The following is a 27,289-nucleotide window of genomic DNA, read 5'->3' on the forward strand; positions in this document are numbered from 1 at the left end:
TGATCACATATTGAGAGCCCTAATAGATGGAAAGGCATGGCAAATATGGAGATCAAGTGTCTATAGTTTGAAGCAGAACCTTGCCATTTACTTATTGGGTTATGGATGATGTCAATCCCTTTGGCTCTTGATCCCATTTTTTAATGTACATGGCAAGTGGTCATCCTGAACTATAACATCCCTCCATGGCTCACTATAAAGAAGGGACATCTCATGTTGGCACTCATAGTCCCAAGCAAGCATAAAATGAAGAACATTTGTATGAAAGGACGGTATTGCATTAAGTGCATAAGGTTACTAGGTAATGCAAAGTGGTAGCCACTTGGAAATACTAAAGTGATCATAGCGTGCACAATCAACATAGAAGAGATGACATTAGACAGTTCGGTTATCTTTTCTCTCAATTGTAAACAAGCAGTAGTTGACATAGCGATCCAAGTGAAATGGCTAGTGGCCAGTTGGCCCGAGGAGAGCGCTAGAGTCCGCCTTTTGAGTATTTTGAGTGAGATGTCTTTTGTCTGAGCATTGTCTGAGCTGTATGTAAGATACTATTTTGTGGAATATATGAGAATACCTCTTTCAATAATAAAAAAAGAAGAGATGACATTAGAGAGAGAACATAAACCTACAAAGGGGGCGTAACACGCCCATTACAACCAACTTGGCTACACCCACTTAAGGTTACATGTGAAAGGAAGGATACTTATTAGATGGGAATTCACAAATTTCTCCACCTTGAGGTCATATCATATATCAGAATTAAAAGTGTGTAAGGTAGCAGTCCTTGGTAAGGGAAGGGGGAGAGACATATGTTGTACACTTTTCTTGCTCCTGACGGAACTTTCTCGCTTATTGACCACGTGTCAATTGTGACTTTTCACCGATCGCCTTTGCTCATTGGTCTTCGAAGTACTTACGTCCAGACAATTTTTGTCATTGCCCAGAGCAGTTCAGCTTTACGCCGCTGCCAGGCTTGCTCTAGTTTGTCCATTTTAGGGTCACTTCTCCTCTCCCTCCAGACTGGGGTTGAATTGTAGATCGGGAGCCAATTCACAAATTTGTCCCACGGCTGTTTTTGCTATAGCTCGACGAAATTTGTCTCCATCCGTGCAATACTTTGCCTTGTTTCTCTTCACTTGCATCATGCTCAACATGCCTCATCGCTTACATCAACAATCCGACTTCACAGGTCGCTTCTACACGTTTCCGGAACCCATCGATCTCATCAACAGAGCGCATTTTCAGCTTTGGGGCCTTCCTATTCTGGATGACTTCAACAGGTTCATTATATCTTAGGATGAGCTTGGAATTGCGTCTAGGCCATCGCGGGCGAGCAGCAGAGGCTCTTTGATGCGTATCTTACCACCCTCTCCAAGCTGCCTTCTCTAAGATCCTCATCTCACCTGACTATATCTTTCCAATCTATCTGCAAGGCACGGTATCGGAGATGGCAGGTTCCGCTGTGGCGGCTTGGCTACAGATGGCGGGTTGGGAGCAAGAAAGAGAGCCTCGCTTTGAAGACTTCATTATGATTCCCGCGTTCGCATTGCTCTTCCCGGCAGCGCGTTTTTTGCTCGATCGCTTTATTCTGGAGGTCGGTATCGCCTTAAGTGCGTACGCTTAACGGGCTTTTTGTACAATGCTATCGTTGACGTGAATCGAGAAGGTACGATACACAGAAATGCTGCTGTTTAAATTATTTTTGTCACTGCATTAGCTGTCTTCTAGTCTGTGTGTTGGCGTCAAATTATCCTGTCGTTCCCGAGAGACTTCTGTAGGCGAAAGTTTTTAAAAGCTTTCGTTGCTTCGCGGCAAGAATATCGAGTTACGCCTTCTGTTTGTCGGGGCCTGGCACTAGGTGGCCTCTCCTCTTGGATCGCTTTCATGAGAGGGTTTAGGCGGGAGATCTGGGGAAACGGGCTCGATCGAGCTTGCAAATGCATGCGCCTTAATTTTGAAATAGTAGTAGTTCATTTTCCCCTGAATGTTGCATCCTTTTTTTGTTGAATCGAGAATATTCACGCTGTAACTTGTAAATGTAACATATATTTCCTTCGTTAAGATCAGAGTTGCGTTTTCCATCCTACTGTGCTTGCCTTTTCATCTCCTTTGTAGTTTCCTTACCTCTTTTGTTCCGAGAAGCATCCCTTTATGCCGTCAGGCCTCTCCAAGCCATTGGAGGGTGAGGCATACAGCCCCATAGCTGTCCTGTTCCAAAAGTTTTGGAACGTGATATGAAATCCTTATATGGTAGTATGTCTCAATTGCTTGGTCTCACCATCTTCTTCTCCCTCTCTTGCTAAGGTATTTGCGCTTGCTGCTTTGCATGAGAAAGAGAGAGACAGAGTATTAAAGTCTTCGAAAGACCAAAGGGACTACGAGATTGGAAAAAACGAGACACAGTGAGCTGAATGGGTGGAGTCTCTAAGTGGGCATCTGCACTGGGGCCATTGGCTTCTGACACGCACCCTATGTGATCTAGATGAAATTCAGTAAGAGTAGCATTTTGCTTTCAGATGTCCTGTGTACCATGAGATCCTAGGTTGTCATCATGTCTCTTCAGGGATGGGTTCAGACCCCTCTCCAGCCTCATGTCTCACCCGAGTCAGGGATGTCTGGCGACTTTCATTCAGGAGACCATACGATATGCAGACTACTACTCAGGGCACATAGACAAGATCACGGTGCTCAGTCAAATTCCACTCAGAGAGTGATCACTTAGTTTGTCTAGTCAGATTGCATGGAACAGCAGGCCGAGCGAGATGGTGTGGCCAAGGCTCGGAGCAAGAGATATGACAGACTTGTCAGCGTGCCAATGCACAAACCAGGCTTGAAGATCTTCCCTCCATGTCCACTTGCGCTAGGCACATTAGGAGAGCAGCCCCTTTATAGGGCTATGCAGCAGCCCATGGAGCCTAGAGGTGGGTCGTCACACCCTACTTGCTGGTCGGCCCCTAGAGCAGGGGGTTGGCTCTATTGTTGCAGCCGACTGGGGGAGGGGCTGGGGCTATATATAGGCCCCCCTCCTTTCCTCTCATTGTATCTCAGTGTGGAACAGTTCAGCCATATAGAGCCAGAGGTTTTTCCCTCTGGACGGGGTTTTTTCCTGAGATCACTTGCACTTCTCTTCTCTCTCTCTCTCTCCCTCTCTCTCTTTCCCCGTTGTACCTCCGTACCTTGTTCGTACCTCGTCAGTACCTCCGTACATCTGCACCTCCGTCCTCCGTACCTCTCCCCCGTCCATACAGTCCATCAGCAGGCAGCCAATACCGTACAGTCGTGTCGTCCGTACCTCCCCCCGTCCATACAGCCCGTCGGTAGGCAGCCAGTACTGTACAGCTGGTCAGCAGCAGCCGTACCTCTCCATTCATACCTCCCCCTCCATACCCGTTAGAAGCAGCTAACTAACCCTAACCCCGAGTTGGGCTAAACCCCCAATCCAACCTAGGGGTCAGGTTAAGCTAGGGGGTTCAAACAGACAGCCAACTATGGACTGGCCTACCCTCTCCTCCAAGTCCCCCTCAACTCCCTCAACATTCATCAAGACTTGGTACTCTATAGTTGCAGCCATAACACCCTCTCCATATGCATGGAATTACCAACAAGAAGGCTCAAAACGACCCATCCTTGGGCAACAGGATCAGATTTTTTATCTGCAGCAGGCAGCGAGAGAGCTACGTTTGGAACTGGCAGAAGTAAAGGCTCGACTTCACATTCTGGAAGGGCCTGGTAAGCAGGCAGTAATTGATGATGCCCCTCCTACCCCGTAGCTAGTATCTACAGTCAAAGATCTTGTTCACACTGAAGTACAAACTGTTAAGAAGGAAGTGATTGTGGAAGTGGACACCAAAGCATGTAAGTCAGATATTCAAGCAGAGATTAAAGAACATGTGATAATGCGCCGAAGATTAGAATAGGGGGACTCCCAAAAGATTGGAAAAAGAGGAGGACACATACAATGAAATATTGACAAAGATCAAAGCAAGCTTGCCCAACATTGAATGGGTGGATGATGATGAGCAAGATGATGACGACTCCAAGCCAGCTTCTATTTTGCACTATAAAGGTCATACAGTCCTTACACTGAAGTCAAAAGATATGTGGATCAATTCGACAATCTTACAAGTTGAAGGGCACCAAAGTATGGATAGCAGAGGAGCTTACACAAGCTCAACTTAAGATTAAGGCAACTAAATTAGCTAAAGTCAGGGCTGCTAGAAAGGATGGAAAATGGGCAGTTTACCGTGAAGGCGTAGCACTAATCAGAGAGTTCAAATCAAAACCAAAAGACTCTCAGTTATAAACTGATGTATGGCTGTTTACTCTTCCAAACTATCATGCAGGTATTCTAAATAATGTGGGTGGCTTTTTGCACTCCTTGGGAGCTGCCATGTGCCCTCCCTAAAGTAGATGTACTATAGGGTTTCTTGCTGTCCCATAGACCTTTTGGTCTCCAGTGGACGTTAATAGACTTTCTTTCTTTCTCTCTCCTCTTTCCAGTTTGGTGTGTGTGAGGTTCCGCTGCACTTCTCACATGTTATCAGAGCCACGATTGGCTAGAGACCCCAGGTGTGGAGGGAGTGTTGAGCCAGCAAACAGAGAGGAGGTTTAGGGCTGTTGTTCGGAGGTGTTCGTGAGGAGGATTGTGTGAAGTGTGCACTGTTGGGAGTCAGGGAAGGTACACAGACTTTGAAGGGTGTTTTCAGATTTGAAGGGAGGTTTTCTAAAGGGCGGGACAGTGGGGTGTGAAGGTCTTTAGGCTCATAGCCTCTTCATCACCATATCTGGCCCTCTTCTCCCCTTCTACGCGTCCATCCCCTTCTCCCCTTCTGTCTCATCCACCTCTCTTCTCCCGTTGTTGCTTGTAGTCAGCTCGTCAACTTCTTCGTCAGAGACTCTCTCTCCGTCCCCTAACCCCAAGCTAGGATGAACCCTCAGCCCAGCCCGAGGGTTGGCTTCAGCCAGGGGGTGACTTTTAGATATGGCTCAAATGGAATGGCCTCACCTATCTTCAAAATCTCCCTCTACTGTAACCCCAATATCACCAACTTCTACAAGGAAACCTCTTTATTCCTAAGTCGCCAAGACACCCTCTCCCTATGCAAAGACATACTATCGAGGTGGTTTTGACCGACCCATCCTTGGACAGTATGATCATATTTATTTTCAACGCATGAGAGATCTACAGTGACAAGTAGACGCTCTCACAGCTCAAGTACAAGCCTTCGAAGGATTTGGTAAACAGGATGTGGCTGATGAGGCAATGCAGACATACAAGGCTTCCCCTCCTTACCCACAACTACTTCCTACAGTGAAGGATCTTGTACAAGCTGATGTACAAAACATGAAAAAAGTAGACACAAAGGCAAGTAAGAGTGATATCCAAGCAGAAATCAAGGAACACGAAGCCAAACGAGAGAATGCATTGAAGATCAGGATTGGGGGGCTTCCAGAAGGTTGGTTCAAGGTTGAGGACTCATACAATGAGACTTTAGCAAACATCAAAGCAGCTACTCCTAGCATTGAATGGGCGGGAGATGATGACAAGGATTCCATGACTAATATTCATAATTTCAAAAGGACATGCTGTACTCACAGTTAGTTCAGGGAATATACAACTAAAGCTCCTACGCCAATCATACAAGCTGAAAGTTACTAAGATTTGGATAGCCGAAGAACTCATTGGAGCCCAACTAGCCCAAAAAGCAGCAGAACTAGCCAAGGTTAGGGCTGCTAGGAAGGAAGGAAAATGGGCAGTATATCGTGAGCGTATAACCCTCATCAAGGAGTTTAAATCAAAATCAAAAGACTCTCAATCTTAAACTGATGTGTGGTCGATTATATCTCTTTTATTTCAGTCTACTATGTAGGTAATCTAAGTTGCTCTTTGCAGTCCTTGGGAGCTGCCTTGTGCCCTCCTAAATCAGTTGTATTAGTTTGGAGGTTTCTTGTTGTCCCATAGACCTATGGTCTCCCGTGGACATTAATAAACTTTCTTTCTTTCTTTCTCAATTTCATTCTCTCTTCACTCCGACATGTCGACCCTGACTGAGATGGTGGAGAGCAAGGCAAAAACTCTAGCTTTTCCCACTTTCCGGATCGACCGTCAATCGGATGGACTCATTACAGTGTTGGTAGGTCATGATGGAGTCTGTGCTACAGTCATATGATCTGGTGGACTTCATTTTGGTGGGAGTCGCCAGGCCTGATCCCCTTGCATCCAACCTTGGCATCTTGGAGTAGAAGGAGGCTGAGACCCTGTCTCAGCTGTGGAATCGTGTCTATGCAAGGGCAAGGTTGTTTATCTTTCTTAACTGTACTCCTCAGGCAATTAATCACATGAAGTACACGACGGTGGCCAAGAGTATCCGGGAGCATTTGTTGTCGCTGTACAATTAAACCTCTCCCATGGAGAGGGTTTCCCTGGAAGATCAGATGAGATTGTTGGATCCCAAGTGTTTGGAGTTATGGCCATTGGGGCCTGTGGTCTCCAAATCTCCTCATGGTACCTTGGATTAATTGGATATTGGAGGGGTGAAAAGAGGCTCCTTAGCGCGTGATGACACGTGGACAAAAGAAGGATGAATCCCATAAGGATAAGTGACATGAAGGGTTCCTTGGATATATTGAGGTGATAAGTCCCTCTTCCAAAGTCTTGCCGGCTTTTTGGACAAGGGAGAGTCTGTGGTGTGGCTAGGAGGTGGGGCTTGGGACCCCCCCGTACTCGGTGCCCACCTTGACACGTGGCAGCCATGCGGTGGCTACCAACAGTGGTATCAGAGCCAAGTTAGACCTCATGGGCGAGATCTAAGTACTTTCTGGTAGATTTTGTGGCAGACCGTGGCATGGTTTCGAAGGTGTCTGATGTAGGGGTGATGGCTTATGCAGTGCACGTATTTTGCTGGGTCTGTGTGTGTGATGGGCCAGTACGATGGGTTGACCTTTGTGGGGGGTCGCATTAATGGCACCAAGTTGTTGAATTGCTGTTTCGGATATTTGGCCCCTGGGGGGCTGTTGGAGCTATGGCCATTGGGGCCTGTGTGTGGTCCAAACCTCCTCATGGTACCTTATTCGTCCTTGAATGTGTTGACATGGGAGGGACTGGTCCAGATGGTGCTTGACTAGGAGGAGAGATCTGTAGATCGTACCTATGAGAGTCAGCCTAAGGCTTTGGCAGCTGAACATAAAGGACGAAAGAAGTTGAAAGGTGAGGAATGGGAAGCACTCAAGGTGTCACATAAATGTAAGTGATGTGGCCAGAAAGGTGACTACTATTTGCGGCAATGTCCTCAAAGGAGTAGTGAGGGGAGCTGTATCCACTACGACGGTGTTACTGTTGCTACGATGTTTATTCTAGTCTTCTAGTAGCACACGGCAGGATGCGTTGCTAAGCAGCTTTCTGTTCCCGACGGAGGATTGCTTGCTTGTTTGTGATAGCAGTACTTGCCAGACAGGTGTAGTGGTTCCCGCCAACTCAAGTGGTAGTATGTTCCCAGTATGTATTTTGTTTGGATGTTACGACTTGACAGATCCAGAAGGGGTTTCCTTGTGTTCTGTTGTAGCTATTGTGTGATAAGCTGTTGGAGATCAGGATGGGTGAATTTATTTCTTCTTGGCAAAAGATCAGGATGGTTCTGAAGAGTGCGAGCGCGGGAATGTAGACACACTTGATTGATCCTTGTGAGCTGCTATATGCCCATTGTTACTAGAGCACTGAGGTTCATTAATCTGGAGTTAGTATACTAGTTTTGACCTGAGAGGGGACTATCCAACTCTAACATACAGGTGCCCAGGCAAGGAAGTGGACCTTGCACGGGGGTAGTATCAATTGGATTATTGTATCAATACCTTTGGTTGGAGTAATGTATCAGTGTGAACAATTGGATTGTTGTAACAGATGACTTATTGTACCAGTACCGGAGAGGAGTGTATCTAGCATCTGTGGCCTAGGTGCAACAGTTCCAGGTTTCCAGTTATTGTGCTGAGGCAATTCATACCACGAGGGGGCTTCTTTGATAGTACCTATGGCAGTCTTCAACGATGGAACATTACATGACGGATTCCTCTAGTTTTTCGAGTGGCACACCCAACTCCCTAGCACTTGAGTTCCATCCAGGTTTTGAGAGAGGGTGTGTTGGAGGCCAACATCTTCTGATGTCACTCTAGAGAGACAGGGCCTTGCTTGTGGGTGTGCCCACCCAGAGAGAGGATAGGGTACACAGAGAGGGCCTTCGCTTGTGGTTGTGCCCGCCCCGGGTAGTCTAGGGTAGGATGGTTGCCATTTGTCTAGCCAGGTTTGGAGACATGTGTGGCTGCTCTTGGAGCCGGAGAGCTACTCCTGTGGTGCCTTTTCTCAGGCTGAAGTGGGCTAACCTGTTAGTCGGCCACCTACGCCTTCTGGTTGGGAGGCATAGGGCAGGAAAGATGGAAAAAGAGAGAGCAAGAGAGACAGAGTGTTGAACGTAAGTTGCAATAGATAAGGTGAACAACATACAAAGCAGGGAAAGGTTTTGTCTAAGTGACAAAACCTTATCCTTTACTAACTGTAGTTAGTGAACTAATTGGGGTTAGGGGGAAAAACCTCTAAAGAGGGAAAAATGCTCCTAATTTACTTATTATATTACATTGGTCATTGCCTAGAATATAATAATAATTCTAACACCCCCTTGTAGTGCCAATGTCATGTACAAGGAAATGATCAATCACCAAAAGGAGATAAGTTCAGGGCACTGCAAAATGCCTCAAACTTCTCACGTGGAAGTGCTTTGGTGAAGATGTCTGCAACATTGTCATGTGTTGACACATAGATCATACTGATCTCTCCTGCACGCAACTTCTCTCTGACATAGTGATAGTGAACCTCAATGTGCTTCGTGCGAACCTCAATGTGCTTCGTGCGAGCATGAAACACAAGATTCTTTGCCACTGCTATAGCACTCTGACTATCAGTGAGAATCGGAGAAGGACCTTCCAATGAAAGACGAAGATCAGCAAACAAACGACGCAGCCAAACACATTCAACTGTTGCTGTGAAAGCTGCCCTGTACGCAGCTTCACATGAGGAGGTAGCCACTGTAGATTGTTTCTTGCTCAACCAAGAAATGCAAGCATGTCCTAGAAAGAAACAATTCCCACTGGTGGACTGCCTAGTATCATAGTCTCCATCCCAATTTGAGTCACTGTAAGCATGCATCTGCAAGTCAACCCCCCTGGGAAACATCAAGCCATAAGACTTTGTGCCTTGCAAGTAACGGAAGATGTGTTTTACAGCCTGCCAATGTGTTGTCTTTGGGCTGTGCATATACCTGCTCACCTGAGAAACTGAAAACTGAATATCAGGTCGTATATTGCAAAGATACATGAGGCATCCAATAGCCTGGCTATAGAGTGTGGCATCAACTGATTCACCTGCATCATGCATTGTAAGCTTCAGCCCTGGCTCCATGGGAGTGGACATAGGCTTGCAATCATGCATGTTGAATCTGTCCAAGAGCTTTTGAACATACTTGGACTGAGACATAACAATGCCATGTTTCTCTTGAATAAAGTGGATCCCCAAATAGAAATGTAACAAGCCCAAGTCTGACATATCAAATGTAGCTTTCAATTGGACTTTGAAATCTGCAATTACTTCCTCATTTGATCCGGTGAGCAGCATGTCATCTACATAAAGAATGATGACCAAAATATCCCCCCCATCCTTCTTGATGTAGAGGGTGCTCTCAGTTGGACTATTGTGCAGCCCCTTGTTGGTTGGAAAGGCATCAATTTTTGCATACCATGCACATGGGGCTTGTTTCAGCCCATACAAAGCTTTATTCAGCTTGCATACCATGGCACTGATCCAATGCACATTATCCTTTGCTTCTTCAAATGTCTCAGGCTCCTCGTCAAGAAGAGTACCTGCATAAGCTGATTCAACAGAAAGAGCCCCCCTTGTGTGTCTTACTGCACTACGAGTCCTGGCAGGCAATGGAGCCGCAAGCTTACTCTCCCTAAGAGTCTGAAGCAACCAATTCGGGACTGTTTTGGCTGCGTGTATCTCTTAAATTTCTTGCCCGACAACTTCATCCACACCCTAAGGTGGTCCTAAATCAGACGGGGGCTGAATCTGGACATGTGTATCTGGAGGAGGAGGTTGTAAATTCTGAGTTTCAGCGGGGGAACCAAATGCTATAGGAAGCATCTCCTCAAACATATCATCTGAAGAAGCTGGAATCTGAAATCCAGCATGTGTATGTGCGGAATTTTCAGAGAATAGAACATCTCCACTAACAAAAATCTTGCGTGTAGCAAGATTGTAGAGACGATAGCCTTTGCTTTGTGAACTATATCCCACAAAAATGCATTTGAGTGCCTTATTTGACAACTTGTGTCTAAATTCCACAGGCACATGGGCATATGCAACACAACCAAAAACTCTGAAACGGTCCACTGAAGGCTTTCTCCCATGCCATGCCTCATAGGGAGTGATTGTCTTCAAAGCCTTTGTAGGTGCCCGATTCAAAATATAGTTGGCACACATGAGGCCTTCTAGCCAAAACCTGTGAGGCAACTTCTTACTTGTGAGCATGCATCTATTTATCTCCATGGCAGTGCGATTCTTCCGCTCAGCTTTGCCATTCTGTTGAGGTGTAAGCCTCATTGTAAGCTGATGCATGATGCCTTTCTCCTTAAAAAATGTCTCAAATTCATGAGACATATACTCCCTCCCTCAATCTATTCGAAGTGTCTGCACCTTGAGTCCTATCTCATTCTCAACTATAGCCATAAAGTGTTTGAAATACATAAACACTTCTGATTTTGCCTTGAGACCATAGACCCAAGTGTAGTTGGTAAAGTCATCTATGAATGTAACAAAATAGAGATAACCCCCAAAAGCAGGTGTCCTCATGGGACCGTAGACATCAGTGTGAATAAGCTGTAATTTTCATGTAGCTTTCAGTGCACCATCCTTTTTGAAGGAAGTCTATGCATTTTGCCAAGAATGCAGCCTTCACATGCATGAGGAGGAGGCGACTCCAAAGGAGGCAATGCATCAACCATATCATGCCTCTGAAGTGTCATTAAGCTGCCATAGCTTATGTGCCCATACTTGGCATGCCATAACTCCGCATTCTGCATCGCAGCATTGGGAGTGCTAACTGATAATGCAAGATTGGATCTTTTTTCATATAGATCAAGCTGAAAAAGACCCCGATACAAAGTGCCAGACAACATCAAAGCATAGTCATTCTAATTGTCTCTGACTGCACAATTGTCATCATAAAAAACAACCTGAAATCCTCCTCTATTGAGTGAGGACATTGAAAGCAAATTCTTCTTTCTCCGTGGCACATAGAGAACATCTGAAATTCTGAAATCTATGCCATCAGTGCATGTGAGAATAATGTATCCCACTCCACACATTGAATAATAAGAACTATTCGCACAAGTCACCTTCTTTTTGGTGGGTGGAGGATGTAGAGATACAAACAGACTCTTCTTGGAAGTGATGTGCTTTGAAGTACCACTGTCAAAATACCAAGTATGAAGTGTCTCATCGACACTAAGTGAGCATGCATCCTTTGAAGGATCATAATTGCAAGTCAAGAAAACATATGGGTCATCATCATTAGTGGCTGTAACATCTGAACTACCCAGTGAAAAATCTGAAGTGCAAGATAGAAAGGCATAGTGCTCTTCAACAAAGTTGGCTGCAACATCTCCCCCATCATGAGAATGTGGAACTGATGCATCTGACACAGCCATACCGGAATCCCTTTTCTTCTTTTTGGCTATGCACTTCTTGCATTCTCCAATATAATGACTTGGCTTCTTGCAATAATGACAGATGCCCTTCTTTTTCTGCTTATTTGTATCACCCTTTGCCTTATAAGAAGGCTGTCCAGAATCAGCTTTATGCTGATGTGTGGGCTGATTAATCGGCATGTGGCTTTTGCTGCCCTTTACCCTTGGGCTTGAACTTGGAGAGCATAGCATGCTCGCCAGCCCGGGGTGCCATATTTCTGCAACTCTATTCCTTCTGCAACAGAAGTCCTACCAACTCGTGAAAAGAGAGAGGATTGCTGCCCCCCCTCAATGACAAATTCAGCGAGGGGTGAAAACCGAGATAGGACTCAGGAAGAGAGTTCAAAGTGGTGGTGATCATCTTTGAATCCGGAATGATGTCATCAATATTCAGCAATTGTTCCCTCAAGTCCTGAAGCTTTGTGAGGTGAGAATTCATGGAATCTCCCTCCTCCATATGCGTATGGGAAAGTTCTCGCTTCAGAAAGGAAACCCTGGCATCATTTCTTGCTGCAAACATACTCTCTAGTATCTCCCAAGCTGCCATCCATAGATGTCTTGCATGACCGAATATGAGGTATAATGAACCTCTTGACAGAAAGAGAAAAGAGCTTGTGCATCTCTAGAGTCCCATCTTTTCCACTCTGCTGTGGGAGCTCCTGGAGCGGCTGCTCCAACTACTTGTGCTGCATTTGCACCTCTACTCCTGCCTCCAACTGTAGGAGCGACAGGTGTAGTCGCTATATCTAGTCTTGCTTCATCTCCATTGACATAATCCCAAAGATGTCTGCCAACCAAGATATTGCGAACCATGAAACTCCACAAGGAGTAGTTGGTGCCATCTAACTTATCCTCCTGTGTGAGAACTCCGAACACCTCATTGGGGTTGTTTTGAGCCATTTTCACCAGATAATCTCAAAAAAATACAGCAAACTGACCAAGTAAAATCCCTTCTTGGGATGTAAAATGCACAAGTGAAATCTGCAAAGAAAAATCTGCCCACAGTGACAAATGCTGTCACAGCCTATCAAAGGCTCAAAATGCACTTCAATTATCCTGCAAATGCTCTCAATCTGCCAAAAAAATACTGCAAAATTTGCCAATGTCTGCAATGTCACTCAAAATGAGTCCAAAATTGCTTGCAAGAGTCCCAAAATGCTTGTATATTATCAAATTGCATCAGAATGCCAAAAGCCCCAATTTCTTCACGGAAATTGCATCCTAAAGAGGGCAAATTGACTGAAAGACCCAAAAATGCAATAAATTGCAGTGTAAAGCAAAAAACCACCATCTTTTCTCATTGCTTTTTGGGAACAATGAGGACTATGTTACCAATGTCTTGCAGGGCGTTTGGGACTCTGGTGCTATGCTTGATTCACTTGCAAAGGGTCTCATTCATCTTATCCCAAAGGGGGTTGGATAATTTAGTTTCCCTATGGATGCCAGTCACTCTTTTGGACATCTTTTACAAGATTTTAGCCAAAGCTATCATTTTTTTGTTTACAGCCATTTCTTCTGGATCTTATCCATGATAAGCAAATGGCTTTGTGCATGGCCAAGCATTTTCGATAATATCTTTTCATTTTGAGAGACATTGGATTGGGCTATGCAGAGTGGCCAGAGGCTAGCCATTCTACCCTTGGATTTTTGGAAAGCTTACAACCAAGTAGAATGGCTTTTTCTAGAGTGTACACTTCAATGGTTGGATTTTAAGATTCTTGGATCGGAGGGGTATCTTCTTTGTATAGATCAGCCTACAGCCAGATGCTTATCAAAGGGGCCAAGGGAGAGAGATTATTTTAGATTTGTAGATTAGTCTATCAGGGATGTCCTCTTGCCCCTTCCCGTAAGGCAGGATGAGGAGATTTGTAGATTATGGGGCTGAGACTTCACGTAAGACAGGATGAGGAGATCTTGGAGAGTGAGCTTGTTGATGACATTGCTATTTTTTTGGATGCTACTCCACAGTCTCTCCATCCTTTCAGGACATCCTTGGATTGATTTTACTCTACAGCAGGACCACATATGAATTGGATTAGCGACGAGGACACTCCAAATTGGGGGGCTGATTTCGGTATTACTTAGATTGAAAGGGGTGTTTTGTTAGATGCTTAGGGCTGCCAGGTCGGTGTGGATATCTCTTCTTCACACTTTGCTCCCGCGTTGGAGAGTATCAAGAGAAAAACTCCTCTTTTGGAGTTCAGCCAAATTCCTCTTTTGCAGTCCACCGTAGGGTTGAGGTAGCACCTTCAGCCTCTGACTTGCTGTTTTTCTAGCTCTCTCTGATGAGCAGGTTTTAAAAATTTTCGAAAAACAAAAGATTTAATCAACTATGATCCTGGTGCCTCAGCATTTTTATGATGGGATACAACAATATCTTTTATTTGGCTCTATTGGGTCGTGTCTCACTGTGGTGGGGGTCATGGCCTCCATGATCTCTGTATGAGGTGGGCCATATCAAGAATGATTCTTGGCTCCATTGCTCCTTGTCTCCTCTTCCCGCTAATTCACCCTGTCCTCATCTCAGCTAGCTCCTTCTCCTATTCATTGTGACTGGGTGCCAACTCGAATGTGTAGAAATTTGTGACATGATGTTGTGTTTGATGTAGCTCTGTCCGGTCGTGTTACGGTTGCGTCTTACTATCTGATCTGTCTTGATAGAGTCTCCCTACGTGGTCACATCTCGATCAAGTAGAGGCCGATGCAAACTCGATCATGAAAATGGATCAGTTGAGAAAGGGTCTGAACGTCCCTCCTGAAAGAGGCAGTGATATCATCCATGAATCTCATAGTTAGACTGGGCATGTACATAGAAAGTGCTCCTCTGTGTGCATAGACTGTAGATTCATTGCTCTGGATGTGTGTACCTCCTCCAGTGTGCATAGACTGTAGATTCATTGCTCTGGATGTGTGCATGTGGCTCTCTTTGTCTCAATCCTGATCCGGTGGGACGAGACTCGCAGCTGTTCAATAGCAGTGCATGTGAGTGTGAGTGTGTGTATGTGTGCGAACGCGCAAGTGTGTGTGTGTGTGTGTGTGTGTGTGAGAGGTGTGTGTCAGTCACTCTATGATTGTATTCAACAGGGAGATCTGGATACTTTGGTCTTGGATGTTTTTTTCCATTGCTTTTGACTTTCAAAGGTTGACTCCATCACGGAGTTCACCTTCTGTATTACATAGTCTTTGATAATTTAAGCTGTGGTTTTACAAAAAAAGAAAGTGTTTGTGTGAGAGGTGTGTGTGTTTGTGTGTGGTGCTCGGTGTGTGTGTGTCTATGTGGTGTGCGTGTGTGTGTGTGTGTGAGAGAGAGGTCGATCGTGAGGGTTTGAGTGCTCGTCCGAGATCGTGTGGCCCACGTACTTCTGTCCGTACTTTCGTATGCCCGTCGTACGGTTCCCGTACGGCAGTACGCAGATTTTGCGTCAGGCTGACTTACCTTCGTGACTCCGTTCCACCTTGCACGACCTTTCTTACCTGCAGTCTTCCTTCCTCAAGTCCGTACAGTCCGTCCATACTGTCTACGTTAATCCTTCCGTACAATCGCCAAATTTTCCGTACGCCTGTCAATTCCTCCGTACTGTCTCCGTTAATCCTTCCGTACAATCGCCAAATTTTCCTCAAGTTCGTACAGTTCCTCCGTACGTCCGTGCAGTCCTTCACTCCAGCGTCCGTACAGCCTGTCAGCCCTTCTTTGTGCCCTGTCTGATTCTCTCCGTTTAATATCTGTTGCATCTCTTAGCCTCCATGGCAGAAGCAAACAAGTATTATGTCAAGAGAGCACTCTCTCCTGAACCCAAAAGACAATCAAGGGAAACCTCTTCCCCCATAGCTCCTTCATCTGAAGATGCTTCCTATGTGTTTGATATGTTGAATGATGATTTTCAACGAAGTAGAAGGGAATGGATTCAACCCGCTTTGGAACTCACTTACAAAATGAAGTTGCCATCTCTTGTGCATCCTTTGAAGAAGCTCTCTCAAACTACAGTTATCATCTTTTTCCCAAGCAAAATTCCCTCTGCTAATGATGTGGGACAATGGGTGAATTCTCTCCTAGGTGGATGCTATGTAGAAGGAGTCTATTTTGCCTCCCGAGGATTTTATGAAGTTCATCTTTTGGATGCTTTGACAAAACAAAAGATGCTGGAAATGTCTCCTTTATTTTTTGGTCGACAAATGGTGCATATCATGCCCTGGTCCCCTAATAAGGACTATTAGAACCTCATCAAGCATCATTGCCCTGTGTGGGTTGAAGTGGTTGATTTTCCAGATTACATGAGAACAGAGCTTCCAGGTCTAGCTATGACATTGGAACAAGTGATCTGTTTCCCTCGTCCCACAGGTAATAAAAATCGTTTTTGCATATTATGGGATACTGATAGACCGACCCCCTCCTCTATTGCAGTTGAGATTGAGGGTGTTAATTTGGGAAAGAAATATTTCACTTTAAAATGGGGCATTTTTGCTGGAGCTTGTTTTTCTTGTCACAAGTTTGGGCATCTTGCTTCAGAGTGTCCCTCTATCCTTCATCCACCTCCTCCAGCAGCTATTCCTCTGCCATCTAATAAAGGAGGCTAGAAGACATATGTGGAAAAGATTGAAGCTAAAGGAGCAAAGCCTTCAGTTCATACAGGGAGCCAGGCCAATTCAGCTCAAAATAAGGATAAAGGAAAAAGCAAGTTAGGGGAAAATAACTCATCTTCTCATGAGGGATGGCAGACTGCAAAGAAGACGGTGCCTCTCAAACAAAGACCTCTCCAATCTCGTAATCGGGATGCCTCTGTTCCTTCTCCAGGACAATCTTCTACCTCTCCAAGTAACCCCGTCTCAAAGGCATGGGTTAATGCAGTCAAGAAGGGTCTTCCCCTTTCTGAAGAAGATGATATTTTTAGGGAATTGGATGCTGAGGGTCAGCAAACCCTGTGGCAATGGCAGAGGCTTGAGGCCTCCCGTTCTTTTGGAGGACCGATCATCTCTTGTATATATTTTCATGCGTGCTTCTCTTAAATGTTTTTCCTATAATATACAGGGCCTCTGCAACCAGAATAAATGGAGGCTTCTATGGCATTATATAAATACAACTCATCCAGATGTTGTGTGTCTGCAAGAGCATAATCAGCATTTTTTTGCTGGCCAGCATGGGTTTTTTTCTGGATACGATATATTTTACTCAGGATCTGAACAATTCTCTGGGCTGTGCATTTTAGCCAGACACGATCTGCAACCCTGGATAGCATATAATGATCTTGGTGGACGATGGATGATTATCCAATGTATGATTAATGGAGAGATTTTTGAAATAGGATCTTTGTATGCCTCTCAAAATTCAGCTTCCAGAGCTCAAATATGGAACTCCATCAAGCAATATCCTTGGTCTTCAAATGCTCTACTTTGTGGTGATTTCAACAATTCTTCTCACTGGAAGGACAATACCACACATAAATCCCATATGCTGCCCTCTGAAATCCAGCAATGGGAACATATGACATCATCACTTCAATTTGCAGATTTATGGACAGCAACTCACCCATCAGTTATGGGATTTACATATCATCATAATGCTTTTACAGAATATTGGGCCATGCTTGATAGATATTATCTCATTCATGCTCAGCAATATGATGAATATACATGTCAAATGTGGACTGATTATTCACAACAATTATCTGATCATACTCCACTTTGGCTCACCCTTTCTTTTGGTATGCCTTTGGATGACTTGCAGTTCTCTTCAGTCAGGAATTCACAGGTCAATCAATTATATCTCTCTCATGAAAAATTCCAGCATATGATCAGACTGGCTTGCAGGCCATTGTCATTAAGGAATATGGAAGATGGTACATGGCAGAAACCAGATAGCATATCCAGTGGGCAAAATCATACAAGCAGTATTTGGTACAGATTAGTCATCAAAGATCTCTATCTGCTTCTGAGCAGCATTGATTGTCTTGTGCTTCCTCCATAATTGATGCCAATGATAAACGCAAGCTGTCCAATTGGCAGATACGGGCCAGAGCTAAACCTATGCTAGATAAGGGCTGTTCCTCGAAATCTTTTTTTCGGAACTTACATGCACATAGACAAAGCCAATCTATCATGAGGGTCAGGAAACCAGAGGGCCTTTGGACCCAGACTCTATCTCAGCTAGAAAAACAATGTTTGGATCATTTTCAGCTTCTTTTTTCTCAGCCATCTTCTTCTACACCTCAGGTTGTTTCAGCTCGTAACAGATTTACTGAGCTTGTTTCTCCTATTGTCTCCTTGCAAAAAGCCTCAATGCTGGAAATGTCTTTTTTGAATTGGATGAAGCTCTTAGGCATTTGGGTAAATATAAATCCACTGGCTGGGATGGTCTGACGGTTGAATTTTTTGAAGTCTTTTGGCCTGAATTGAAGGGTCCAATTCTGCAGTTTATAAATGTAGCCTGGCAGCACCAACATCTTCCCTCAGCTTGGAAGCATGGTCTGGTTAAGCTTGTGCCCAAAAAATCTCTATGTGAGACTATGGATGACTAGAGGCCCATCACTTTGATGCCGGCTATATACAAACTGATTGCCAAAATGTTGGTACATCGGATAAAGGATATCCTTCATGATGGACTTCATCCCAGGCAATATGGTTTTGTTCCAAGACGGCACATACATGACAATATCTCTAACACTCTCATCGCAATGGAATATGCAAAATATTCAGATCAAGATGTGTTGGTCATGCAGGTGGATGTGGCGAAGGCATTTGATACAGTACAGTGGGATTATGTCTCTCAAATCATGTTAAAACTTGGTTTTGGGCCAAAGCTAGTTAATGTCATATATCGGCTTTACTCAGATTCCACTGCACAATGCTTTATAGGGAATCATTTGTCTGAGTCTTGGACTCTTGAACGTTCAGTTCGACAGGGATGCCCTCTCAATGCTTTGCTTTATGCCATCGCTTCACATCCTTTGCTTCTTTTGATACTGGACAGCTAGAGGGGCTTTATATTTTTGGTTCACGACCCTTCATTGCACAGGCCTATGAAGGTGATTCATTCTTCATGCCAAAGAATAGTCCTTTGGAGATTCGCCTCTTGATGGATACCCTTTCAGATTTTGGGTTGGCAGCTGGTCTTAAAATCAATTTTCAGAAATCAAAACTCTTGCCTCCCAAGCATTGTGACTGGCATGCCATCCTGTGGCCAGGCCAGATTATTTATCCGGAAAACATAGTAAGACATTTGGGCTATCCCATTGGCTGGAAAATCAGCAATAAGCAACAAATGTCGTGGGTGTCAAACAAAATTCAGGACAAATTAGAATATTGGAAGATCTCCACTTGGCCTCTGCATGTACGGCTTCGAATTGTCCAGTCTATTGTTCTAGCTTATGTCCAGTTCTACCTTCCTCTATTACATTGGTCATCTCGAGATCTCATTTCCTTTATGTCTCAAGCCATGGAGATTTTTTGGAAAACTAAGCTTCATAAAAAAGCTTTACGGCTGCTCAAAATGGACTTGCTTTGCTCACCAAGAATGCATGGTGGTTTGAATATAATAAACATCCAATTTCATGTGTTGGCAAGAAAGATCACTATGCTCAAGACATTTTTTCAACAAGAGCAGCCTTGGTCTATTATGTTGGCAATATTGTGTGGACAGATGAGCACAAATGCTTATGGACATTGGCTAGTTGATCCATTGGAAGTAGTACTTGGCAAATTTCAAGGTAAAATCCCTGGTTGTCCATTTTCTAATTCCTTGATTCAGGACTGGAAGCAAGTACTCTCTCACATCAAATGGTCTCCCCATCCTGCTTCTATAGCTTTCTCACTCAGAATGGAAAGTATTCATTGGAGTGCTGTGTTTTCCTCTCCCCTTGCTGTTCAACAACCCATCAGAGCTTACAATCTTATGAAAATGGGTATCCGGTTCATTGATGACATGGTAGATATGCAAGAAAATATTCTCACTTTTCCAGTAGCATGTCGACAATACAATCTGGGGATGCATCATAGACCTATTTGGAAAGCTATTGGTGATCTCTTACTCCCTCTGGTTCCGATTCCGACATTGAATGTCAGAGACAGGCTTCAAGATTGGCACCTTCAGTCTTCAAATACAAGCATATCCTCTAGGCCTTTGCATTTATTGACTTCTATACAGGCTTATCGATTGATATTACCTCCTCCCTAGATTGCCCATCACGCTAATTCTCTATGGCATTTGAACAAGTCATTAGCCTAGTGGAAAGGAAAATTGCAATTGATATGGAAGTTGAAAATGCCTTTGAAGCAACGACTCTTTTTATGGAGATGTATTGTTGGTATTCTTCCAGTAAGGGTGAAATTGGCTCAAAGATGGATAGCTTCACCTCTATGTCCAAGATGTCACCTTATATCTGAGAGTATTCCGCATTTACTGTGGTTTTGTTCATATTCTAGAGACCTTCTAGATAGAATCTCCTATTTCTTATCTCTCAGATTTCCAGCACACAGATTCTACAGGTTTTTTCTGGATGTATGGCAAACTATTAGCTTCTTTGTCACAGTATTCTCTTTTCTTTCACTGGATCAAATACTGGGCCTTATGGACCCTCTGGCTGCAGCGCAATCAAGCATATCTGAATTCTCCCCTTCAACATCCATATGAGTTCTTCCGAGCCTCATTGCGGCAGTCTTTATATGATGCCATACATGAGGAAGATTTGGATATTTCCTGTATTCAGCTTTTCTTTTACTGCTTCTGATGGATAGGGCTTTGGCTCTCTTTTGAGCACTGCCCAGATGTAAATGAATGTTTCATAATATAAGTATCTTGGTTTCACCAAAAAAAAAAAAATTGTGTGTGTGTGTGTGTGTGTGTGTGTGTGTGAGAGAGAGAGAGAGAGAGATTTATTGACATCTATGGAAGGCCAATATAGCCTATGAGACCAAAGAGAACTGAAACCAATATAAGAGTACACCGCCGCAATGATGGTACCTCAAATGGGATGGGTGCTTGCGTGGGTGTGTCTAGTTGCTGACTTGGTGTGCTAAAGCTCGTGTTTGGTCCTGTCTCGTCTCCCACCCACTTCTCCTATAAAGAAGTCTATAATCTGCAATTGTTTGGGGCTGTGAGCCATGACAAGTTTCAGGAGTCTAGACTTGAGTTGGGTGACCTTGTGTAGGAAGAGTGCAATGCATCTCTGGTTTGGGTTGTCCATGACTCCATTTAGACTTGTGTATCTGTGGCTGAAAAGGCCAATGGTACCTCTCACCGATCTCATAGTATTTGGGGCATCACATCAGGGTATGCTGCTCGATATCCACCTCACGTGTGTCGCAAAGAGAGAGAGAGAGAGAGAGAGAGAGAGAGAGTTTATTAATGTCCACGAGAGACCATTTAGGGATTTAAAAACATGGAAGGATGACATGTGTCCTTGTGCCCACATGGTCCCAACCTCCTAAACACATGAAATGATGCTCTATGGGACAACAAAGAAACCTCCAAACTAATACATCTGATTAGGGAGGGCACAAGGCAGTGCAAAAAGCAACTATTTAAATTACCTACATTGTACAATGTAGACTGAAACAAAACAGATATAATCCGCAATACATCAGTTTAAGACTGAGAGTCTTTTGATTTTGATTTGAACTCCTTGATGAGGGCTGTACCCTCTGTCTGCAATGGCGGCCTGAACAGCCTGAACGACGAGCGACGGAAGAGAGAGAGTAGCAATGGGAAGATCAGCGACAGAAGAGAGTAGTGATGGAAGATCAGCAAGGGGTGAGAGAGAGAGAGAGAGAGAGATGACGGGAATTTGCTGTCCCTGCAGAGGCTTGGGAGAAATTTTGTAATAGGTTCTGTGAAGGACCTTAGCCAGGTAGAGCTTGAAGAACGTCAGAAGAACCATATTAAATTCAAGGAGTCTGGATGGAAATACATGTATTATCTGTCAGAAGAGCTCCTAGCATTGGCAGTGACATATGACGAGCCTTGGTTTACAGACACAAAGAAGTTTTGGAGTGGGCCAGGAGACCAGGTCTGGCCAGATCAGAAAGTGAAGTAAGATTTTCTCAGCCATGAGGCTGCCTGCAGAGTTGATAACAATGGATATGTTTATAGTTAGTACATGGAAGCCTTGAACATTTAGCAGTGTTGACAATAGTTAGATGTTTTTAGGAACTGAAGTCTGTTTGCTTATCGTTGCAGGACAAAGCTCAGGACGCTGTACATGTATACTGGTGGTTTTTATACCTACAGCATCTTTGCATTGATGTTCTGGGAGACACGACGTTCAGATTTTGGTGTTAGCATGGCTCATCATGTGGCCACAGTTGCACTCGTTGTGTTCTCATACGTGGCAAAGTATGCTTTGTGATCTTTAGTGGTTTTGATTCCGCATGCACTTTTTTCTAACGATATGCATTTTTCATTCTAGAAATGTCCATAAGGTACCTTTATCCCTATTGTTGCCTTCATCATGGCTGCCATAGTTACTATTTTTGGAATGCTTTTTGGGTCCAGTATCTAGGCTCGAGAATTGTGTGTCTTCAAAAGGAAGGGAGGGGGGAGAGGGCAAGGGACTGTGATATCATTAACCTACGACCCTCCCAAAGTGGTTTTTGAGATACAAATCAACTCGAATTATAGCAGCAAGGTGCACAAAACTGATGCCTAAATGGGGAGAACTTAGCAGACCATAGTTTGGGAGGATTCTGGCAGTGAAACCGGTTTCCTGGATATGCTTACACTCTTCGCCCAATAAAAACTGCTAATATTTACACAGCCTTTGAAGGTGAATGAAGATATGCATTATCTTAAGGGTTATGCCCTTGACCAATTGGGCATCTGTCCTACAGAAATTCAGGCCCATTAAGTACATTCAAGGACATTTTATGTGGGCCTCTGTGAAGGCAACTGAGGAAAAAAGATGGATTGATATTGAAAACTTGGAAGTTTGGGATTGCTGTTGCAAAATTGTAGGCTGCTATATCTATACTTATTTTTCTCAAAAAGCTCATTGGAAAGTTAAATAAAATTTGGGATTCTGACGTGGTTCAATATCTAACAAGAATTGTGGCATGAGCTCATGGGAAAGACGGGCTTTTAATTTTGTTTCTGATGAGCAGGTTTGCTCGAGTTGGTTCAGTTGTACTCTCTCTCCATGATGCAAGTGACTTCTTTCTGGAAATAGGCAAGATGACAAAGTACAGTGGTTCCACCTTGATACCAAGCTTGGCCTTCATTTTTTTTGCAGGCTCATGGGTCCTGTTTCGACTCATTTACTTTCCTTTCTGGATTATATGGAGTACAAGGTAGTGAATTAAGTTCTTGGTTTATAGTCACATATAATCTGAGTTTCACTGATTCTCCATAGAAGGCCTTGCTTACATTAAGCGCTTCATAGCAGATAAAATCACGCTTTTATTATCCCTTTATCTCCTTGAATAAAGTATTTACAGCGAATTGCAACATATTTTGATAAAGATTCTCAGTTTCTGAGCTTAGATGTATATTTGACAAGAGAGTTCAGTGTGCTAGTGGTCTTATTTTGTGTTTGGTATCATATGAAATTAACCTTTTGTCTTTACTGCTATATTGCTGCACAGTTATGAAGTCCTGCAGACTTTGGATAGGAAGAAGCATGAAAGAGAAGGCCCTATCTACTATTACCTTTTTAATTCACTCCTTATCAGCCTTCTTGTTCTCCACATCTATTGGTGGATACTCATTTTTAGAATGCTTGCTAAGCAAGTCCAAGCAAGGGGAAAGATTGGAGAAGATGTACGATCAGGTATGCATTCTTCAATAGCTTCTGAAAATTGTCTCTGGTTTTTTTGAGATGCAACCTCGCAGGTTCTTACACTTCTGTGGAGAGCGTCCTTAGAAAGGAAATATATTGTAAATCTGCAGATTCAGAAGGGGAGGATAAGGATGACTGAAGCTGACCACTGAACTGGCAAAAGTTGTCTATGATGGCAGTCTGCAAGTGCCAAATCGAGTTGTCCATGCTCGGACCATTTGTTTTCCATGGCTGCTGTTTCTCCCTGTGAGAGTGGTCTCCTCATTTGATAAGAATCGTTGTAGAACCAATAGCAGTCACAAGTAGCGCTATACAGAGCTCACTTTATGTGTGGACAGTGGATGATGGCAAATTTGTATCTTCCTCAGGTATCATTAAGCAGGTAAACATTGAGCATTGCTGATGCTTTAGTATCTAAAGCTCCAATCGTACAATGAAGTTTTGTGGGTGTAAGGCGGCAAAGGCTTATATGCTCTAATCAATACTTGTCCAAGTGACCTGCTGTGAAGGCATCGCACACTCAGATTATTCCCTTTAATAGAAATCAGTAAATTTAAGAAATGTTATAATTCTTGTTTAATCATAAGCTCAGTTGTTGTAAAAGACTTTCAATTTGATCATTGTGATACTCATAATGCAAACTCTTTTCGGTTGTTTACCTTATATTCCTAATCAATGTGAGTTAAGAGCTTGCTTTTTCCTGAAGGAGAGTGGGTTTTCCATTTCACATACATACATAACAATACATAAATACGTGTAAAAACAAGCAAGCACTACTTGTGTGTGTGTGTGTGTGTGTTTTGAGTTGTTCTTTACCTAGGTTCGCTAGTGGGTACTCGAGAGTCTCTGGAAAGATAGAAATCATAGAGTCTTTGGTGATCCTATGTTTTCTCCTTTTGTTTTGTTTCGTTGTTCTTCGCTGCAATCACTTCTTGATTGTTTGCAAACTCACTAGATAGACTATGATGTATATTTGTCCTACTATGAGATTACAAGGCCCATAATGGTGGTAGTTATACTTATGAAATTGTCATGTACTCACTTGTTTTTGATTTCTTACTAGATGAGTTCCAGATAAACTCAATGTCTTTGACCATGCACTCGAGAACAAGTACTAAGGACATTATTTCCAATTTACTAATGAGAAAAAGCTACCTTAAGAGGGTTGTAAATGGTGTATGAAATCAAGCAATAAGAACATTAATTTCAATTCACTAATAAGGAGAAGCTACTAATGGTGTATTATGGATTTGCCTTGGTAACGATGTTAAATGACATTGTCATTGATGATGTTATAACAAGCGTCGGTCCAATTTTAAAATAAAATGCTCTTTCATTTTAAGCTAGTGGAATTTGTTTTTGATCTTAGTCACACGTTTGTGTGCAAATTAATTTATACCTAAAGTGGGCCTAGATGAAAAAAGAAACTAGGCCCATAATTTGTCATGTCCTCGCTTTTAATTTCTCACCAAATGAGGTATATCTAGATACACTCAAATTCTTTGACCTTGCACTCGAGAGCAAGTACTAAGGACTTATTTTCAATTTACTCACATGAGAAAGAGCCACTTTAAGATGGTTGTAAATGGTGTATTAAAGCAAGAAATAAGAACATTAATTTCATTTCATGAATGTGGAGGAGTTACTAATGGTATATTATGGATTTGCCTTGCTAACTATGTTAAATGATGTTGCCATTAATGATGTTTTAACTAGCTTCAGTCCAATAAAAAACTTTCTTTTGACCTTAGTCATAAGTGTTGACACATTTCTGTTCAAATAAATTTATCCCTAAAATGGACCTATATGAAAGGAGACATAGTATCAACAAATTTGAAAAACTAGCTATTTTGGATTCTCCAAATGCGCAGATGTGAAAGGATGGTGTGAACTCATAAGAAATTGCTTGAGACTAATATTTTTTAATTCAAGTAGTGAACTCTTGGTTTAAAAAATTGGGAAATTTTTGACATTTTGGACTCTCTAATTGGGCATCTTTGATGGTTGTTGTGCTATAGTGCTGCCTAAATGATGGTGTGTACATATAAGCAATTTCTCAAAATTATCAAATTTTAGTTTGTGGAAAACATTTTGGAAGGTGTATTTGTGACATGTATATCCCTCCAAATCATGAATATTATGGGTTAATTATGTTGCAATACATAAATACATGTAAAAACAAGCAAGCACTACTTGTGTGTGTGTGTGTGTGTGTGTGTGTTGAGTTGTTCTTTACCTAGGTTCGCTAGTGGGCACTCTGGAGTCTCTGGAAAGATAGAAATCATAGAGCCTTTGGTGATCCTATGTTTTCTCCTTTTGTTTTGTTTCGTTGTTCTTTGCTGCAATCACTTCTTGATTGTTTGCAAACTCACTAGATAGACTATGATGTATATTTGTCCTACTATGAGATTACAAGGCCCATAATGGTGGTAGTTATACTTATGAAATTGTCATGTACTCACTTGTTTTTTATTTCTCACTAGATGAGTTCCAGATAAACTCAATGTCTTAGACCATGCACTCGAGAACAAGTACTAAGGACATTATTTCCAATTTACTAATGAGAAAAAGCTACCTTAAGAGGGTTGTAAATGGTGTATGAAAGCAAGCAATAAGAACATTAATTTCAATTCACTAATAAGGAGAAGCTACTAATGGTGTATTATGGATTTGCCTTGCTAACTATGTTGAATGACATTGTCATTGATGATGTTATAACAAGCCTCAGTCCAATTTTGAAATAAAATGCTCTTTCATTTTAAGCTAGTGGAATTTGTTTTTGACCTTAGTCACACGTTTGTGTGCAAATTAATTTATACCTAAAGTGGGCCTAGATGAAAAAAGAAACTAGGCCCATAATAGTGGTAGTTCCACATGAAGTTGTCATGTCCTCGCTTTTAATTTCTCACCAGATGAGGTATATCTAGATACACTCAAATTCTTTGACCTTGCACTCGAGAGCAAGTACTAAGGACTTATTTTCAATTTACTCACATGAGAAAGAGCCACTTTAAGATGGTTGTAAATGGTGTATTAAAGCAAGAAATAAGAACATTAATTTCAATTCATGAATGTGGAGGAGTTACTAATGGTGTATTATGGATTTGCCTTGCTAACTATGTTAAATGATGTTGCCATTAATGATGTTTTAACTAGCTTCAGTCCAATAAAATACTTTGTCATCTTAAGCTATGCAACTTTCTTTTGACCTTAGTCATAAGTGTTGACACATTTCTGCTCAAAGAAATTTATCCCTAAAATGGACCTATATGAAAGGAGACATAGTATCAACAAATTTGAAAAACTAGCTATTTTGGATTCTCCAAATGCACAGATGTGAAAGGATGGTGTGAACTCATAAGAAATTGCTTGAGACTAATATTTTTTTAATTCAAGTAGTGAACTCTTGGTTTAAAAAATTGGGAAATTTTTGACATTTTGGACTCTCTAATTGGGCATCTTTGATGGTTGTTGTGCTACAGTGCTGCTTAAATGATGGTGTGTACATATAAGCAATTTCTCAAAATTATCAAATTTTAGTTTGTAGAAAACATTTTGGAAGGTGTATTTGTGACATGTATATCCCTCCAAATCATGAATATTATGGGTTAATAATGGTTGATTTGAATTCAATGCCTTCAACCTAATGACGCAAGGCCATATTTGTAGATATGAACTCAATGAGATACCTTGTGTGTTTGTAGTCATGGAGATTCCCAAGCTCTCTTCCCCTCCCT

At 42.7% G+C, this 27,289-nt stretch overlaps 1 protein-coding gene across 1 annotated transcript; it reads left to right on the forward strand.

Moving 5' to 3' along the window:
• The first annotated feature begins 1,127 nt into the window (after nt 1–1,127).
• Nucleotides 1,128–24,118, forward strand: LOC147897234 (ASC1-like protein). Its single transcript, XM_087380972.1, has 6 exons — nt 1,128–1,594; nt 21,582–21,811; nt 21,959–22,114; nt 22,879–23,064; nt 23,359–23,543; nt 23,663–24,118. The coding sequence occupies exons 1-6, from the start codon at nt 1,448–1,450 to the stop codon at nt 23,689–23,691; spliced, it is 933 nt and encodes a 310-aa protein (XP_087237098.1). The 5' UTR covers nt 1,128–1,447; the 3' UTR covers nt 23,692–24,118.
• Nucleotides 24,119–27,289: the final 3,171 nt, after the last annotated feature.

Source organism: Dipteris shenzhenensis, chromosome 10 (genome assembly GCF_047967505.1).
Source record: "Dipteris shenzhenensis isolate YYH24624 ecotype China chromosome 10, Dip_SZ_1.0, whole genome shotgun sequence".
In the NCBI taxonomy this organism is placed as follows: domain Eukaryota; kingdom Viridiplantae; phylum Streptophyta; class Polypodiopsida; order Gleicheniales; family Dipteridaceae; genus Dipteris; species Dipteris shenzhenensis.

Coding starts and splice junctions, on each gene's coding strand:
- LOC147897234 (XM_087380972.1), top strand. CDS start 1,448: ATGGCAGGTTCCGCTGTGGCGGCTTGGCTACAGATGGCGGGTTGGGAG. Junction 21,812..21,958: donor TGGCCAGATCAGAAAGTGAA/GTAAGATTTTCT, acceptor TTATCGTTGCAG/GACAAAGCTCAGGACGCTGT. Junction 23,065..23,358: donor TGGATTATATGGAGTACAAG/GTAGTGAATTAA, acceptor ATTGCTGCACAG/TTATGAAGTCCTGCAGACTT.